At 39.0% G+C, this 16,731-nt stretch overlaps 1 protein-coding gene across 1 annotated transcript in view; it reads right to left on the bottom strand.

Moving 5' to 3' along the window:
- tek (TEK tyrosine kinase, endothelial) overlaps positions 1 to 16,731 on the bottom strand; it is a 31,619-nt gene that overhangs the window by 11,208 nt on the left and 3,680 nt on the right. Inside the window, exons 2-13 of the mRNA XM_079814484.1 lie at positions 13,809 to 14,111; positions 13,618 to 13,728; positions 13,342 to 13,497; positions 12,994 to 13,125; positions 11,222 to 11,359; positions 9,993 to 10,115; positions 9,768 to 9,913; positions 9,535 to 9,679; positions 6,968 to 7,126; positions 5,328 to 5,462; positions 4,978 to 5,253; positions 3,979 to 4,326 (exon numbers count right to left, since the gene is read on the bottom strand). Coding sequence (XP_079670610.1) covers positions 3,979 to 4,326; positions 4,978 to 5,253; positions 5,328 to 5,462; positions 6,968 to 7,126; positions 9,535 to 9,679; positions 9,768 to 9,913; positions 9,993 to 10,115; positions 11,222 to 11,359; positions 12,994 to 13,125; positions 13,342 to 13,497; positions 13,618 to 13,728; positions 13,809 to 14,111 — 2,172 coding nt within the window. The remainder of the gene's footprint in view (positions 1 to 3,978; positions 4,327 to 4,977; positions 5,254 to 5,327; positions 5,463 to 6,967; positions 7,127 to 9,534; positions 9,680 to 9,767; positions 9,914 to 9,992; positions 10,116 to 11,221; positions 11,360 to 12,993; positions 13,126 to 13,341; positions 13,498 to 13,617; positions 13,729 to 13,808; positions 14,112 to 16,731) is intronic.

Raw genomic sequence — 16,731 nt, 5'->3', positions numbered from 1 at the left:
AATAATGAGGACTTTTTAAATCATATTTTCGACTTTTTATCTAATAATGAGGACTTATAAAATCATATTTTAGACTTTTTATCTAATAATGAGGACTTTTAAAATCATATTTTCGACTTTTTACCTAATAATGAGGACTTTTAAATCATATTTTATACTTTTATCTAATAATGAGGACTTTTTAAATCATATTTTCGACTTTTTATCTAATAATGAGGACTTATAAAATCATATTTTAGACTTTTTATCTAATAATGAGGACTTTTAAAATCATATTTTCGACTTTTTACCTAATAATGAGGACTTTTAAATCATATTTTATACTTTTATCTAATAATGAGGACTTTTTAAATCATATTTTAGACTTTTTATCTAATAATGAGGACTTTTAAAATCATATTTTCGACTTTTTACCTAATAATGAGGACTTTTAAAATCATATTTTTGACTTTTTATCTAATAATGAGGACTTTTAAAATCATATTTTATACTTTTATCTAATAATGAGGACTTTTTAAATCATATTTTCGACTTTTTATCTAATAATGAGGACTTATAAAATCATATTTTCGACTTTTTACCTAATAATGAGGACTTTTAAATCATATTTTATACTTTTATCTAATAATGAGGACTTTTAAAATCATATTTTTTACTTTTTATCTAATAATGAGGACTTTTAAAATCATATTTTTGACTTTTTATCGAATAATGAGGACTTTTAAAATCATATTCTCGACTTTTTAAAATCATATTTTGACTTTTAATCTAATAATGAGGACTTTTAAAATCATATTTTTGACTTTATATCTAATAATGAGGACTTTTAAATCATATTTTCGACCTTTTATCTAATAATGAGGACTTTTAAATCATATTTTCGACTTTTTACCTAATAATGAGGACTTTTAAAATCAAATTTTTTACTTTTTATCTAATAATGAGGACTTTTAAAATCATATTTTCGACTTTTTAAAATCATATTTCGACTTTTTATCTAATAATGAGGACTTTTCAAATCATATTTTTGACTTTTTATCTAATAATGAGGACTTTTAAATCATATTTTCGACTTTTTACCTAATAATGAGGACTTTTAAAATCATATTTTTGACTTTTTATCTAATAATGAGGACTTTTAAAATCATATTTTCGACTTTTTAAAATCATATTTCGACTTTTTATCTAATAATGAGGACTTTTCAAATCATATTTTTGACTTTTTATCTAATAATAAGGACTTTAAAATCATATTTTTTACTTTACATCTAATAATGAGGACTTTTAAATCATATTTTCGACTTTTTACCTCAGAATGAGGACTTTTAAAATCATATTTTTTACTTTTTATCTAATAATGTGGACTTTTAAAATCATATTTTCGACTTTTTATCTAATAATGAGGACTTTTTAAATCATATTTTTGACTTTTTATCTAATAATGAGGACTTTTAAAATCATATTTTTGACTTTTTATCTAATAATGAGGACTTTTAAAATCATCTTTTTGACTTTTTATCTAATAATGAGGACTTTTAAAATCATATTTTTGACTTTTTATCTAATAATGAGGACTTTTTAAATCATATTTTCGACTTTTTACCTAATAATGAGGACTTTTAAAATCATATTTTTGACTTTTTATCTAATAATGAGGACTTTTAAAATCATATTTTTGACTTTTTATCTAATAATGAGGACTTTTTAAATCATATTTTTGACTTTTTATCTAATAATGAGGACTTTTAAAATCATATTTTTGACTTTTTATCTAATAATGAGGACTTTTTAAATCATATTTTCGACTTTTTATCTAATAATGAGGACTTATAAAATCATATTTTAGACTTTTTATCTAATAATGAGGACTTTTAAAATCATATTTTCGACTTTTTACCTAATAATGAGGACTTTTAAATCATATTTTATACTTTTATCTAATAATGAGGACTTTTTAAATCATATTTTAGACTTTTTATCTAATAATGAGGACTTTTAAAATCATATTTTCGACTTTTTACCTAATAATGAGGACTTTTAAAATCATATTTTTGACTTTTTATCTAATAATGAGGACTTTTAAAATCATATTTTATACTTTTATCTAATAATGAGGACTTTTTAAATCATATTTTCGACTTTTTATCTAATAATGAGGACTTATAAAATCATATTTTCGACTTTTTACCTAATAATGAGGACTTTTAAATCATATTTTATACTTTTATCTAATAATGAGGACTTTTAAAATCATATTTTTTACTTTTTATCTAATAATGAGGACTTTTAAAATCATATTTTTGACTTTTTATCTAATAATGAGGACTTTTAAAATCATATTCTCGACTTTTTAAAATCATATTTTGACTTTTAATCTAATAATGAGGACTTTTAAAATCATATTTTTTACTTTTTATCTAATAATGAGGACTTTTAAATCATATTTTCGACTTTTTATCTAATAATGAGGACTTTTAAATCATATTTTCGACTTTTTACCTAATAATGAGGATTTTTAAAATCATATTTTTGACTTTTTATCTAATAATGAGGACTTTTAAAATCATATTTTCGACTTTTTAAAATCATATTTCGACTTTTTATCTAATAATGAGGACTTTTCAAATCATATTTTTGACTTTTTATCTAATAATAAGGACTTTAAAATCATATTTTTTACTTTACATCTAATAATGAGGACTTTTAAATCATATTTTCGACTTTTTACCTCAGAATGAGGACTTTTAAAATCATATTTTTTACTTTTTATCTAATAATGTGGACTTTTAAAATCATATTTTCGACTTTTTATCTAATAACGAGGACTTTTAAATCATATTTTCGACTTTTTACCTAATAATGAGGACTTTTAAAATCATATTTTTGACTTTTTATCTAATAATGAGGACTTTTAAAATCATATTTTTGACTTTTTATCTAATAATGAGGACTTTTAAAATCATATTTTTGACTTTTTATCTAATAATGAGGACTTTTAAAATCATATTTCCGACTTTTTGTCTAATAATGAGGACTTTTAAATCATATTTTACACTTTTATCTAATAATGAGGACTTTTAAAATCATATTTTCGACTTTTTACCTAATAATGAGGACTTTTAAAATCATATTTTCAACTTTTTAAAATCATATTTCGACTTTTTATCTAATAATGAGGACTTTTAAAATCATATTTTCAACTTTTTATCTAATAATGAGGACTTTTAAAATCATATTTTCGACTTTTTACCTAATAATGAGGACTTTTAAAATCATATTTTTGACTTTTTATCTAATAATGAGGACTTTTAAAATCATATTTCCGACTTTTTGTCTAATAATGAGGACTTTTAAATCATATTTTATACTTTTATCTAATAATGAGGACTTTTAAAATCATATTTTTGACTTTTTATCTAATAATGAGGACTTTTAAAATCATATTTTCGACTTTTTACCTAATAATGAGGACTTTTAAAATCATATTTTCAACATTTTATCTCTTAATTATGACTTTATGATAATTGAAATGAGCAGATCAGTAATATAGGTGAATATTTATTTCATACAGGTTGTGTGACCATAGTTTAGAGACTTGTGTTCATCATTGATCAACAGATAGCGAGCCGTGCCTGTAGAGGGCAGTGTTGCTCTCTCAGCGAGTCTCATCTGTCATTCTGTCTTTAGTGACTTAAAGGAACACCCAGAAATGATCAATGTGTGATCATTTGATGACTTTCTTTCTTCTGTGGAACACAACAAAAGTTTGGGCATTTCTCAGAATATGTTATTGTTCACAGTTTGAAGAAAGTCATACAGGTTTGAACGACATGAGGGTGAGTAAACCGCGTCTGAGTGTTCGATCCCTTTAAGAGCGCTCGTAGACATCGTAAATATGACGGAGAATATAAGCATAAATCCCATGCTTTACTTCAGCACCTGGCTCTTCCTCCATAGGAAGGCTCAGCACAGACTCACGTGCGCTCTCCTGCGGGGTCAGCGTCCGCAGGCTGATCTGGGGCCGCTCCACACTCTCTCCCATGTTGTTGACGGTCCAGAGCTCCAGCTGGTAGAGGCTGTCGGCCCTCAGGCCCCGGAGCTCGAAGCGTATGCTGGTCTGGTGCGGCTGCACGCCGAGCTGTCTGTAGTCCGTCTGCCCCGCCTGCTCCACCTCCTGGCTGTAGTTTGCCTGCCCCACCTGCTGCACCTCCTGGAAGCGGATGAAGGCTCTGGAGACGGACTGACCCTCGGCCACCGTGCAGGTGAGGATGGCGGAGCTGTCACTGATGTTCCAGGTGGAGATGTTGGCCGGAGGAGGAGGAAGCTCTGAGGGATCATCGCATAACCAAACAATAACTACCACTGATAGCCCCCAGTACAAGTGCTTATGTGCATACATACAGTGTTATATACACCGATCAGGCATAACATTATGACCTAATATTGTGACCCGTCAAGGCACGGACTCCTCTAGACCCCTGAAGGTGTGCTGTGGTATCTGACACCAAGATGTTAACAACAGATCCTTTAAGTCCTGTAAGTTGTGAGGCGGGGGCCTCCATGGATCGTACTTGTTTGTTCAGCTCATCCCACAGATGCTCGATTTGGACTCAAACTCATTGTTGTGCTTCTCAAACCATTCCTGAAGCATTTGTGCTTTGTGGCGGCGCATTATCTGCTGAAAGAGCCACAGCCTCAGGGAAACTTTTGATAGAGACTGACCACTGCAGACCGGGAACAGCCCACAAGAGCTGCAGTTTTGGAGATGCTCTGACCCAGTCGTCTAGCCGTCACAATCTGGCCCTTGTCAAACTCGCTCAAATTCTTACTCTTGCCCATTTTTCCTGCCTCTAACACATCAACTCTGAGGACAAAATGTTCCCTTGCTGCCTAATATATCCCACCCACTAACAGATCAACAGTGTTACTCACTTCAATGTTATGGCTGATTGGTGTATAAGCTAGGATCATGCTTACGGTCGCTGAGCGTCCAGGCGCTGACGATGGGACAGGCCAGATCTGTGGAGCTGCTGGTGGTCCTGACCCTGCACTGGTACTGGTGTCTGGGCTTCAGCTCGCGCAGATGGAAGCTGGAGGAGTTGGACGGGAGCCGGAATGTCCTCCCGCTTCCCGGAGCTCCAGCCAGCTGACACGAGACCTCGTAACCCCAGGCGTCCCCAGCGGGAGCCGCGTCCCAGGACAGGAGCAGCGAGGTCTGACTGATGGGGGTCAGTTTCACACCCATGGGCAGCTCTGAGGACAGCACAGGCTCTTTAACACCTCCGCCTGGGGGAATGTCCGGTGTGGTGGAGTGTGTGTGTTCTTACCGAGCATCCGTGTGGAGAAAGTGGCTTCAGGTCCGTGTTGGCCGGCTCCTCCCGGTCCGCGGCGGCTCAGCTGCACACGCGTGGTGTAGAGCGTCATGGGAGAGAGATTGTCCAGCCTCACCATAGAGCCACTCGCTGTCCAACACACACACAAATGTGTCCTGTTTAAGTCATATCTGGTGTCTGCTAAACATCCAAACACAGATCCACAGACTCTCCACATATTGAGTATCAGTGGATGCAGCAAGAATAACGGCCAAAGACACACACGTGTTCATCACAGCTCATGCTGAACTAAACAACACACGCTACACATTTACCTCTTTGTGTGTTTTCTTCTTCCTTTCTGTTGTTGTATCTCTCTCTCACACACACACACACACACACACACACACACACACACACACACACACACACACACACACACACACACACACACACACACACACACACACACACTCTCTCTCTAACCCCCCCACACACACATACACACACACACACTCTGTATAAACTCTATTTATTTTATCAATGCATATCTGCAAATATTATTTTACCAGAGAGTTCATCACAGCTGCGTTTAGATCGGTTTCTCATGCAGAACTAAACAACACACTCTTCACATTTGCCACTTTGTGTGTATTCTTCTTCCTTTTTGTTGTTGTATCTCTCTCTCACACACACACACACACACACACACACACACACACACACACACACACACACACACACACACACACTGCCCCTAAACCTACCCATCACACACACACACACACACACACACACACACACACACTGCCCCTGCCCCTAAACCTACCCATCACACACACACACACACACACACACACACACACACACACACACACACACTGCCCCTAAACCTACCCATCACAGGAGACATTCTGCATTTTTACATTGTCAAAAAACATCACATAGTCTGATTTATAAGCTGTTTTCCTCATGAGGACCAAAAATGTCCCCACACGAGGATTTCGGATATTGCCATCTTTGTGGGGACATTATGTCCCCATAACGTAGGGATTACCAGTCCACACACACACACACACACACACACACACACACACACACACACACACTGTATACACTCTATTTATTTTATCAATGCATATCTGCAAATAATATTTTTCCAGTGCACTCTAAAAAATGCTAGCAATTGGGTCATTTTAACCCAGTAGTTGGGTTAAATGTTTGCTTAAAACAACCCAATTGATGGGTTAGTCCATTTTCTACCCAACCTGGGTTGTTTTTAACCCAGCATTTTTTAGAGTGTTGGTTCTATTTGCTTTCTTTGCGCCTTCGAAAATGACAAACTTATGAAACACATTTAGCTAATAAGGAAAAATCTCCAGCATGAAGTGAAACACAAACATCAGATGCGGTCAGTGACTCTTCCGGAGCAATGACTTCTCATAATTAGTTCTGTATATGACAACCATCAGAAATGAGTTCAGCTCATCAGATCTACATCATCTTTCTGTTGCACAATGGAAATATGTATTTGCATAAAGCAACACAGTCACCTTTGACCTCGGATATGAAATGTTCCAGCTGTTTTACAGATGCCCCTAACACACACACACACACACACATTGAGAAACTCTGAGCACATGAAGCTCCGTTACCCTCGACGCTCTCCCATGTAGATGAGCTGGCCCTCCGGTAGATGAGCTGGACCTGGGTCAGGGGCCCGTCCCCGGTGTAGGGCTCCTGATTGGCCAGCAGCAGGAGGTGATGAGGGCCGCTCCCGTTCAGGACGGGCGGATTCTGAGGCCGCGGCGGGACTGAAACAACACACACCTTCTGATGTTAGTGAGCTGCTTCTGGAAATTAAAGGGTTAGTTCACCCAAAAATGTAAATTGTGTCATTAATTCCTCACCCTCATGTGGTTGGACACCCGTCAGACCTCCGTTCATCTTCAGACACAAATGAAGATATTTTAGTGTAAAGCTGATGCTGAGAAAGGCTTCAGATTGGCCTCCATTGGCATTCAGTACATTTACACTCACAAGACCCATAAAAGGCACTAAAAACGTCGTTACAAAGTCCATCTCACCACAGCGACTCTACAATCATTTTACGAAGCAACGACAATAGTTTTTGTGCGCAAAAAAAAATCAAAATAACACCTTTATCCAGCTTGTTCTTGTCTTCCGTGTGTGTCTCCACGACGCATGCGTGAGAATATGAGCAGATCCGGCGTTCGGGAATCCATGAAATGCTCACTTAAGCCTGATTTTGAGAACTACAGCGAGACCTAAAGCACGATCAGTGTAGAATTCAACAGCTGAGATACGCGCGTCTTCCTCTGCTCGTGAACAAATCTCTTCTGGGTCATGTGTCTGAACGCCGGATCTGCTCATATTCTCACGCATGCGTCGTGGAGACACACACGGAAGACAAGAAGAGGTTGAATAAAGTCGTTATTTAGATTTTTTTTTGCGCACAAAAACTATTGTCGTCGTATCGTAAAATGATTGTAGAGTCACTGTGGTGAGATGGACTTTGTAATGTTTTTAGTGCCTTTTATGGGTCTTGTGAGTGTAAATGTACTGAATGCCAATGGAGGCCTATCTGAAGCCTTTCTCAGCATCAGCTTTACACTAAAATATCTTCATTTGTGTCTGAAGATGAACGGAGGTCTGACGGGTGTCCAACCACATGAGGGTGAGGAATTAATGACACAATTTACATTTTTGGGTGAACTAACCCTTTAACATAAAAACATTTTCCTCTCTCTTGTCTTGATATTGCTTGCATTATGCCAATAATCTCCTGCTTTAAGGTCCTTTCACACTGGAGCGATTTTGATGCGTGAATAATTCGTGTGATGGTTTTATGTTTTGATCAGCTGTGTGTGTAATGAGAGCTTCCACACCGAACGCGGATGTGCTGCGGTGAAAAAACGATGTTTCTTTTTTCCATTTCAATGTCGATTTTTTTTTTTTAAACTCTTGCAGCGACAGAAAAGGCTTCAACCAATCACATACAAGGAAACAAAGGCGATGAAATGTCCAGTTGATGTCATTCTCTATTCACTCAACATTAGCCTTTGCCAGGTATCGTATTTCTCATGAGATTACAGCTGTAGTTGTGTTTGCACACTGTCGGCTACACACAACCAGAACTTCACCTTTTGAGTTAAAACTTGTCGATTTTTTTCTAAAACCTGGTCAGATGCGCTGCTACTGTCTCTGGAGGAGCTCCTCAAACTCTCCCAGTAAATCCGCCAGTAAGAGCGGGAGCGGCCATGATCAAGCTTTAGCCCCTTCAGACGCTCTGTTCTTTAACACTGGGTGCACACAAAACCTTCTCTTCAGTCTTTTAAATCAAATGAAAAGCTCATCTTCACTGGATGAGGAAGTGTCTGTGTTTTCTCAGCTGTCGCTGTGAATGTTTGGGAATGTTGGGGCTCTGAAACGCCACAGACGTTGCAAACTCACGTCTGATTTCAGCAAACTATTCGCACACAAAATATTGTCTTTTTCGTTCCCCATCCGGTGTGAAAGGGCCTTTAGACTTCACAAAAGTTCTACATTAGACCTCACTAATTATCAGACCGCCCGGGCTGCAATTCATTTATTTATAATTTTATATAATTTTACAAACATATGGCGCTGATAGTTATTACCATAATGAAGGACCCCGAAGCCATATTTACCATGACATGGAGTGTTTTCAATGAGGCACAGAGGCGGCAAAAGAGATTCAGTTTAAAAACAAGTCGGTCTGAATGCCATGAACATATTGCAATGCACATTATGCAGTCAGTGTCTTTGTGTCTGTTTGTGTCTGAATCCCAGACACAGTGGAACCGGAACCGGAACCGGATTCACCCGAATGTCATGGTCTCTGTGTTTTAGCGTATTATCGTGAAGAGGGAATCACAGATTTCTGTCCGTCCAAACGCTCAGGTTCTAAGCCATTGCTAAGACCAGCATGAAAGCACACACTCATTATTATAATCTAATTATTATAGGCATATTAATCTTTTTTTTTTTTATGTTCTACAGGCAAACCCAGCAATCTAAGGGAGACTATTTTGACTCCCTCTTTTGTATGCTTACCTGCCACATTAAATAGTTATAATTAATATTCCCACAATAGCATACAACCTTCTGGCTTGTGAAAACACTCTGTTATGTTTGTAAGGAACTTTGGGAAGGAAATGAGACGGTTGAAGAATCTCACCTTTGACATTCACCATGAATTCTTTCTCCTCCTGAAAGTGTGTGGTTTTGACCTGACACAGCCAGCGTCCAGCGGCCGATACAGGGATCTTCTCCACCCTGAATGTGGACGTGGTTTGGTCATTTTCTGTCTGTGTGTCCACTGCCTGAGGAACACAGAGAGGAATCATTTCCCTTTGAGTAACGCAGAAGCAGATTTCACTGAGAGACTGATGTCTCTGCGATCCGACTCACATAGACAGTGGATTTGTCCGGTTTGACCAGAGTGATTTCCCCGTGTAAAGGAGCGGGCTGACCTGACGCAGAGCAGTTGACCGTATATGTGGCGCCTGAGTTGAACTCGATGTCTCTCAGACTGCTCACGATCACAGGTCTGGTGTCTTTCAAAGAAATCACACAGACATGGATTCAGCCCAGAGATCTCCCAGAAACACTCACTTTGAAATAAATGATTGTCACCTGCTTTCTCACAGCGAGCTCCATGCCTGCCTGCACACACACATCCTCTGAAGCGATTGCATTTGTCCTGTTCACACTCGCATTTCTGTTTACAGCCGGCGCCGTAATAACCGGACGGACAGGCTGAAATCAGAAGACCACAGAGTCTTAAAGGGTTAGTTCAGCCAAAACTGTAAATTGTGTGATTAATGACTGAGCCTCATGTGGTTGGACACCCGTCAGACCTCCGTTCATCTTCAGACACAAATGAAGATATTTTAGTGTAAATCTGATGCTCTGAAAGGCCTCCATTGGCTCAACTTTACACTCTCAAGACCCTTAAAAGACACTAAAGACTAAAGTTACAAAGTCCATCTCACTACAGCGGCTCTACAATAACTTTATGAATCGGCGAGAATAGTTTTTGTGCGCAAAAAAACGGCTTATATAGTGATGACGATTACAAAACACGGCATCATGAAGCTTTGAAGCGTTATGAATCAGTGAGTCGAATCATGATTCGGTTGAAACTGCTGAAATTTGGCGATCGAAACTGCTGAAATTTGGCGATCCAAACTGCTGAATCGACTCACTGATTCATAACGCTCCGAACCGCTGAATCGACTCACTGATTCATAACGCTCTGAACCGCTGAATCGACTCACTGATTCATAACGCTCTGAACCGCTGAATCGACTCACTGATTCATAACGCTTCGAAGCTTCATGATGCCGTGTTTTGAAATCGTCATCACTATTTAAGTCGTTATTTAGGGTTTTTTGCGCACAGAAACTATTCTCGTCTTCATAAAGTTATTGTAGAGTCACTGTAGTGAGATGGACTTTGTAACTTTAGTCTTTAGTGTCTTTTAAGGGTCTTGAGAGTGTAAAGTTGAGCCAATGGAGGCCTTTCAGAGCATCAGATTTACACTAAAATATCTTCATTTGTGTCTGAAGATGAACGGAGGTCTGACGGGTGTCCAACCACATGAGGCTCAGTCATTAATGACAGAATTTACATTTTAGGGTGAACTAACCCTTTAACAGATTAGGGCTGCAATAAAATACCATTCACATTTTAGTTAATCAAAATGAAAAGAGAATAATATATTTTATTTTCATTGCACACACTAGTTTCACTTCAGCAACACTAGTTCACAGTTCTACCTTTATTAACATCATTTAGACAGTAAAATGAGGGATATTAAATTAACCCTACACAATGAAACGTCCTCCTGTGTGTGAACTCACCCTCGCTGCAGTTGAGGCCCTTCCATCCTGACGCACAGGAGCATCCGTACGGATCTCTGAGACAGAAGACCAGCGAGCGGCAGAATCCGTCCACACAGCGCTCCTTACAGCTGCTTCCGAAGCGGCCCTCGCCACACACTGCACACGAGACAACACACACTACACATGAGACAACACACACTACACATGAGACAACACACACTGCACACGAGACAACACACACTGCACACGAGACAACACACACTGCACACGAGACAACACACACTACACATGAGACAACACACACTACACATGAGACAACACACACTACACATGAGACAACACACACTGCACACGAGACAACACACACTACACACGAGACAACACACACTACACATGAGACAACACACACTGCACACGAGACAACACACACTGCACACGAGACAACACACACTACACATGAGACAACACACACTGCACACGAGACAACACACACTGCACACGAGACAACACACACTGCACACGAGACAACACACACTGCACACGAGACAACACACACTACACATGAGACAACACACACTGCACACGAGACAACACACACTGCACACGAGACAACACACACTACACATGAGACAACACACACTACACACGAGACAACACACACTGCACATGAGACAACACACACTACACACGAGACAACACACACTACACACGAGACAACACACACTACACATGAGACAACACACACTACACATGAGACAACACACACTACACGAGACAACACACACTGCACAAGAGACAACACACACTACACACGAGACAACACACACTACACATGAGACAACACACACTACACATGAGACAACACACACTGCACAAGAGACAACACACACTGCACACGAGACAACACACACTACACATGAGACAACACACACTGCACACGAGACAACACACACTGCACACGAGACAACACACACTACACACGACACAGCGCACACTACACATGAGACAACACACACCACACACGAGACAACACACACTACACACGACACAACACACACTACACATGAGACAACACACACTACACACGAGACAACACACACTACACATGAGACAACACACACCACACACGAGACAACACACACTACACATGACACAACACACACTGCACACGAGACAACACACACTACACATGACACAACACACAACCACACTATAGTCTCGGGACAAAACACAGCTCTTCCGTCAAACAGGTTCTCCCCTCTCAGTGAAGCACCCACTGAGTGTCCTGTTGAAAGTGCCCTAGTCATTGGCGATTCTATTACACGGAACATGAAGATAGAGACACCAGCCACCATAGTCACATGTTTACCGGGAGCCAGAGCACCTGACATCAAAGCACATTTAAAAGTGCTGGCTAAAGCTAATCGTAAATTCTCCAAGATTATTATTCACGTCGGCACTAATGATGTTCGACTTCACTAGTCGGAGATCACCAAAATTAACATTAAAGAGGTGTGTGAGCTCGCTAGTTCGATGTCAGAGGCTGTTTTTTGTTCTGGACCGCTCCCTGTAAAAAGGAGTGATGAGATAGTTAGCAGACTATCATCACTCAATGGCTGGTTGTCTAAGTGGTGTCCGCAGAATAACATAGGGTTCATAGACAATTGGAAAAGTTTTTGGGGCAGACCAGACCTGTTAAAAAGAGATGGTATCCATCCCCCCTGGGGTGGTTCCGCTCTTCTCTCTAGTAATTTGGCACACACTTCACTGGTGAAGAATATGAGCGTTACCGGTTTGACAGGTGGGTCCTTTAAAGCCTGGGGGGCAGATGCATTCTCCCGTCCCATCATGACACACGCCTCCATTAGTGCAGGGCTGGCACGCTTTCTTACAGTTCACTCCCCATAAACCAGCTTTACAACCTGTTAGCACAACAACTGACCGTTACACAACATTCTGCGGAAAACACCTGAGCTTTTTACCTTTGGAACGGGAACTTTGTCCAGACAAATTTATTAGGGCTCCTCCCAGAAATGTAGAGAATATCTCACAGTCATGACTTGTGATTTAAACATCTACTAGAGAGTGTGTTCAGTGACTGTGGCATTGTGTAAGAGAGCATGAACTGAAGGACTCACTCCTGACGATCAGACGGGTTATCGCTGAGCTGAACCGAGCTCCAGAAATGTAACGGATGGCATATAATCCAGCATGGCTTTCAGCTTTTGCATTGGTTATTGGGTAATGAATGATGTCCTTGATGTCGTCTTTGGGTAATGAGTGTTCAAAAAGTCCTGAAAAACAAAAAACAACAGCTAGAACAACAAAAAGTCTACAAAAGTAATCGTTCTAATTTCTCAAGGTGTGTCACAATAAAAAGCACAGATGTTTGTTCATGAGTTCAGAGTTCCCACCGTTTTTGTAGATGACTATGTCCTCTGGTAAATATGTCTTTGTGGTGAAAGAGATGTTAACATCTTCACCTTCGTTAACAGTGATCGTCAGAGATTCAGGGAAGAACGCAGCTGAAGAAAAAGAACGCAGCCTGAGAATTACAAACAAAGATTTCCTTTCAAAGAAGCCAAAGCTTGGCCGTCAGATTTACCTTCGTGGAGCATCTTGTAGGTGTAGATTTTACTTCTGTTGGAGTTTTTGACTTGGCAGTAAAACGCTCCAAAGGTGTGATTGCGGGACATCCACTTGACTTTAGCAGCCGAGTGGCGGCTTCGGTCCGGCTCAGTGCTCAAAACATGAGCGTCCAGATCCGGAAACTCGTGGCCCAAACTCAGCGAACTGGAGCCAGAAGCCGTCCAGTCGCTGCTCACACACAGGAGGGACGGCAGGTTCGCCGAAGACACGACCGGGTCTGGATTTATCAGAGTCACGTCTGAGATGTCCAGAGCGCTGCCTGTGGAAACAGGACAGGAATGATTCTACCCATGATCCTCCTCTGCAAGCTGTTCAAATACATGTTACCTTTACAAACCCTGAGATGTTACATTTCAGTTTGTCTGTCCGCACATCGCTGCATCTACTAATCTCTGTACATTAGCCCTCTGGTGCTCTTCGGTCATCCCTGACCGGAAAACTTTCTGTTTTGAAATGTTCAAAATCACAGCTTCATCAGAATGATATGAAACTTGGTGACTTTTCTAGCATTAGGGAACACACAAAAAAATTGGGGTCATGATTCGAGCATGCTAAGGGGTCATAAAAAAATACTCCCACTTGTGCTCTTCGGTCAAAAATGACCCCCATAGGAAATTAATGGGAAATCTGCAAAAACACAAATTCACAGAAAAAATCTATATTTCTAACAAACAAAAAAATATCTAAAACTTTATAATAAATAGTCTTTGGATTTTTTAAATATTTTCCAATCCAGCAAAAAAACAAAAAAACATTAAATGTGTTCAAAAGAGAACTAGTGAATTCTCAAGCCTCTCCATAGAGACTAGTGGTTACACACATGGTTGCAGGATTTCTTAAATAATTCCAAAAGAGGGGCTAATCTGCCTTCAAAATAATTATTTTGAAGGCCTTGTCTCTATTTTAACCTGAAATACTGCAATAATTTTAAAAAAAAATGTTTGTATAATTTTCAATGGCAAAAATAGACCATAATTATTGCATAAATATAAAAAAATACCATCAAATCATCTCAAAATACAAAATTAAAAAGAAAAAAATATTATTGAAGAAAAATAAATTGCATTGGTTTTACTGGGGTGGAGGAAGTTTGATTTTTAGGTGTCCGGTCACTTATGACCAATACAACCCCTAAAGGAAGAGCAGCAGAGGGTTAACTACTCACATTACTGTATTTGTGTTGTTCTGTAAATGTGATCTTCTGCTGTAATCTCTGTCTAGATAAATTCATAAATTACACTGCTGCTACCCAGCCAGATGTGGCCCGTCAAACTCTTTCTAATTTAGTAACACACTGATGCGATTCTGAATCACACAAATCAAAGTTGCACAAACTCTCTGTGTGTTATGATGCCCTGTGAAACACTCCAGGACTCAAACACTTCAGCGATTCAACTCTGACCGCATAAAATACTGAATGTAACAACACAGCCATAAAACTACGGGTCCATGACAGAGAAAAAAATACAGCCGAGGAAAACACAGAAGAGTTTTAATCACTAGCGTGTTCGGGTCAGAAGATTTCTACTGTCACTCACAGGGCTTGATCGGGGCCAATGGTCAGGGGGTTTTGACCCAGCGAATGCCTTCGTCCAGAGGAGTGGTTATGAACATAGATACTCATCTCCCATGCTTTCATATCAGACTACCAGCTAACTTCCACATCTAAAAGATATTTAAATCCATTTTCAGCTGAACTCTCACTTTCAGACACCACTGAGTGTTTGAAATAGCTTTCGGTTGCGATCACAATATTTGGTCGCCATTATGGAGATCAGTGTTTTCTTTCGTTGGCCAGTTTGACTCTTAGATTTTTACGTGAGTTTGTGCTTTTTGTTACAGTGTTAACAAAATACAAAATCTGTTCAAATCAAAAGAAGCCGTAAACAAAAATTGTCATGAAGAAAAATGGTTGACTAAACTCATCACTGACCAAAAATATTAATAAATAATATTCACCATCAATACTTTCTTGCCACAGATCAGGCATTCTGAATTTTAAATAGATTCTAGGGAGAAAAAAGTTTAGACGCACACAGATATCAAGAGTCAGCATATGAATCTCAACTTAATGCTGCAATGCATGCTGGGAGCCATGAGTTTTATACTGTGGTGGTTTAGTAGGGTTGGAGCTAAACTCTGCAGGACATCAGCTCTCTAGGACCGAACTTGCCAAAATGTACCCTTAAGGGTCCCACCCCAGTGAAAAGGTACAATTTTGTAGTCTTTTTTTTTTGAGAGTGTACTTATGCTAACCATTGCAATACTAAATACACATATGATTAAACACAAGAGACTGCTTGAAGAACTTCATATATGATTCCTGTCTTTGTTGAGGCAGAGATCGCAGCATTTCATGGTAAATTGATGCTCATTCTTTCTAAAGAAATGTATGATGTTTTATCATTTAAAAAAAATGTGTAAGCCTCCTGACTCAATTAAAATATTACTGTTGTCATCAAATATTGATGCTGGAAGGTTAGTTCTCAAACGTTGGCTTCTGTCCTGCTCTGATCTGGTTTTGAGTCAGCTGGTGAAACGGTGGGGTTGTGTGACGGGTTTAGCGCTGCTCCTGGACTACAGTGGAAATGACCGTAGTTAGATTAGATTAAAGCAATGTCAGCAGCTCGACAGGCCAGGCCATCTTTTATACTCAAAGGGTTATTAAAATAAACACAGCATGTTAACTCTTTGTTTTGTGTTTTTGATCATTCAAAAATTTCCGTGGCCCCAGAATATTTTGTTGTATGAATATCTGACCATGAAATATATCAAAAGAAAGAAAAGAGCCTCTACTTTTAAACAAAACATGTATTCTAGCTTCATGCATTCTTTTTATCAACACTTGAATGTGGTTTCATAAAAAAACATTTTGAGCA

Source organism: Gobio gobio (genome assembly GCF_949357685.1).
Source record: "Gobio gobio genome assembly, chromosome: 4".
Lineage (NCBI taxonomy): Eukaryota > Metazoa > Chordata > Actinopteri > Cypriniformes > Gobionidae > Gobio > Gobio gobio.
Note: the sequence above shows the minus strand (reverse complement) of the source record. Positions and strands in the feature narration are given on the sequence as shown.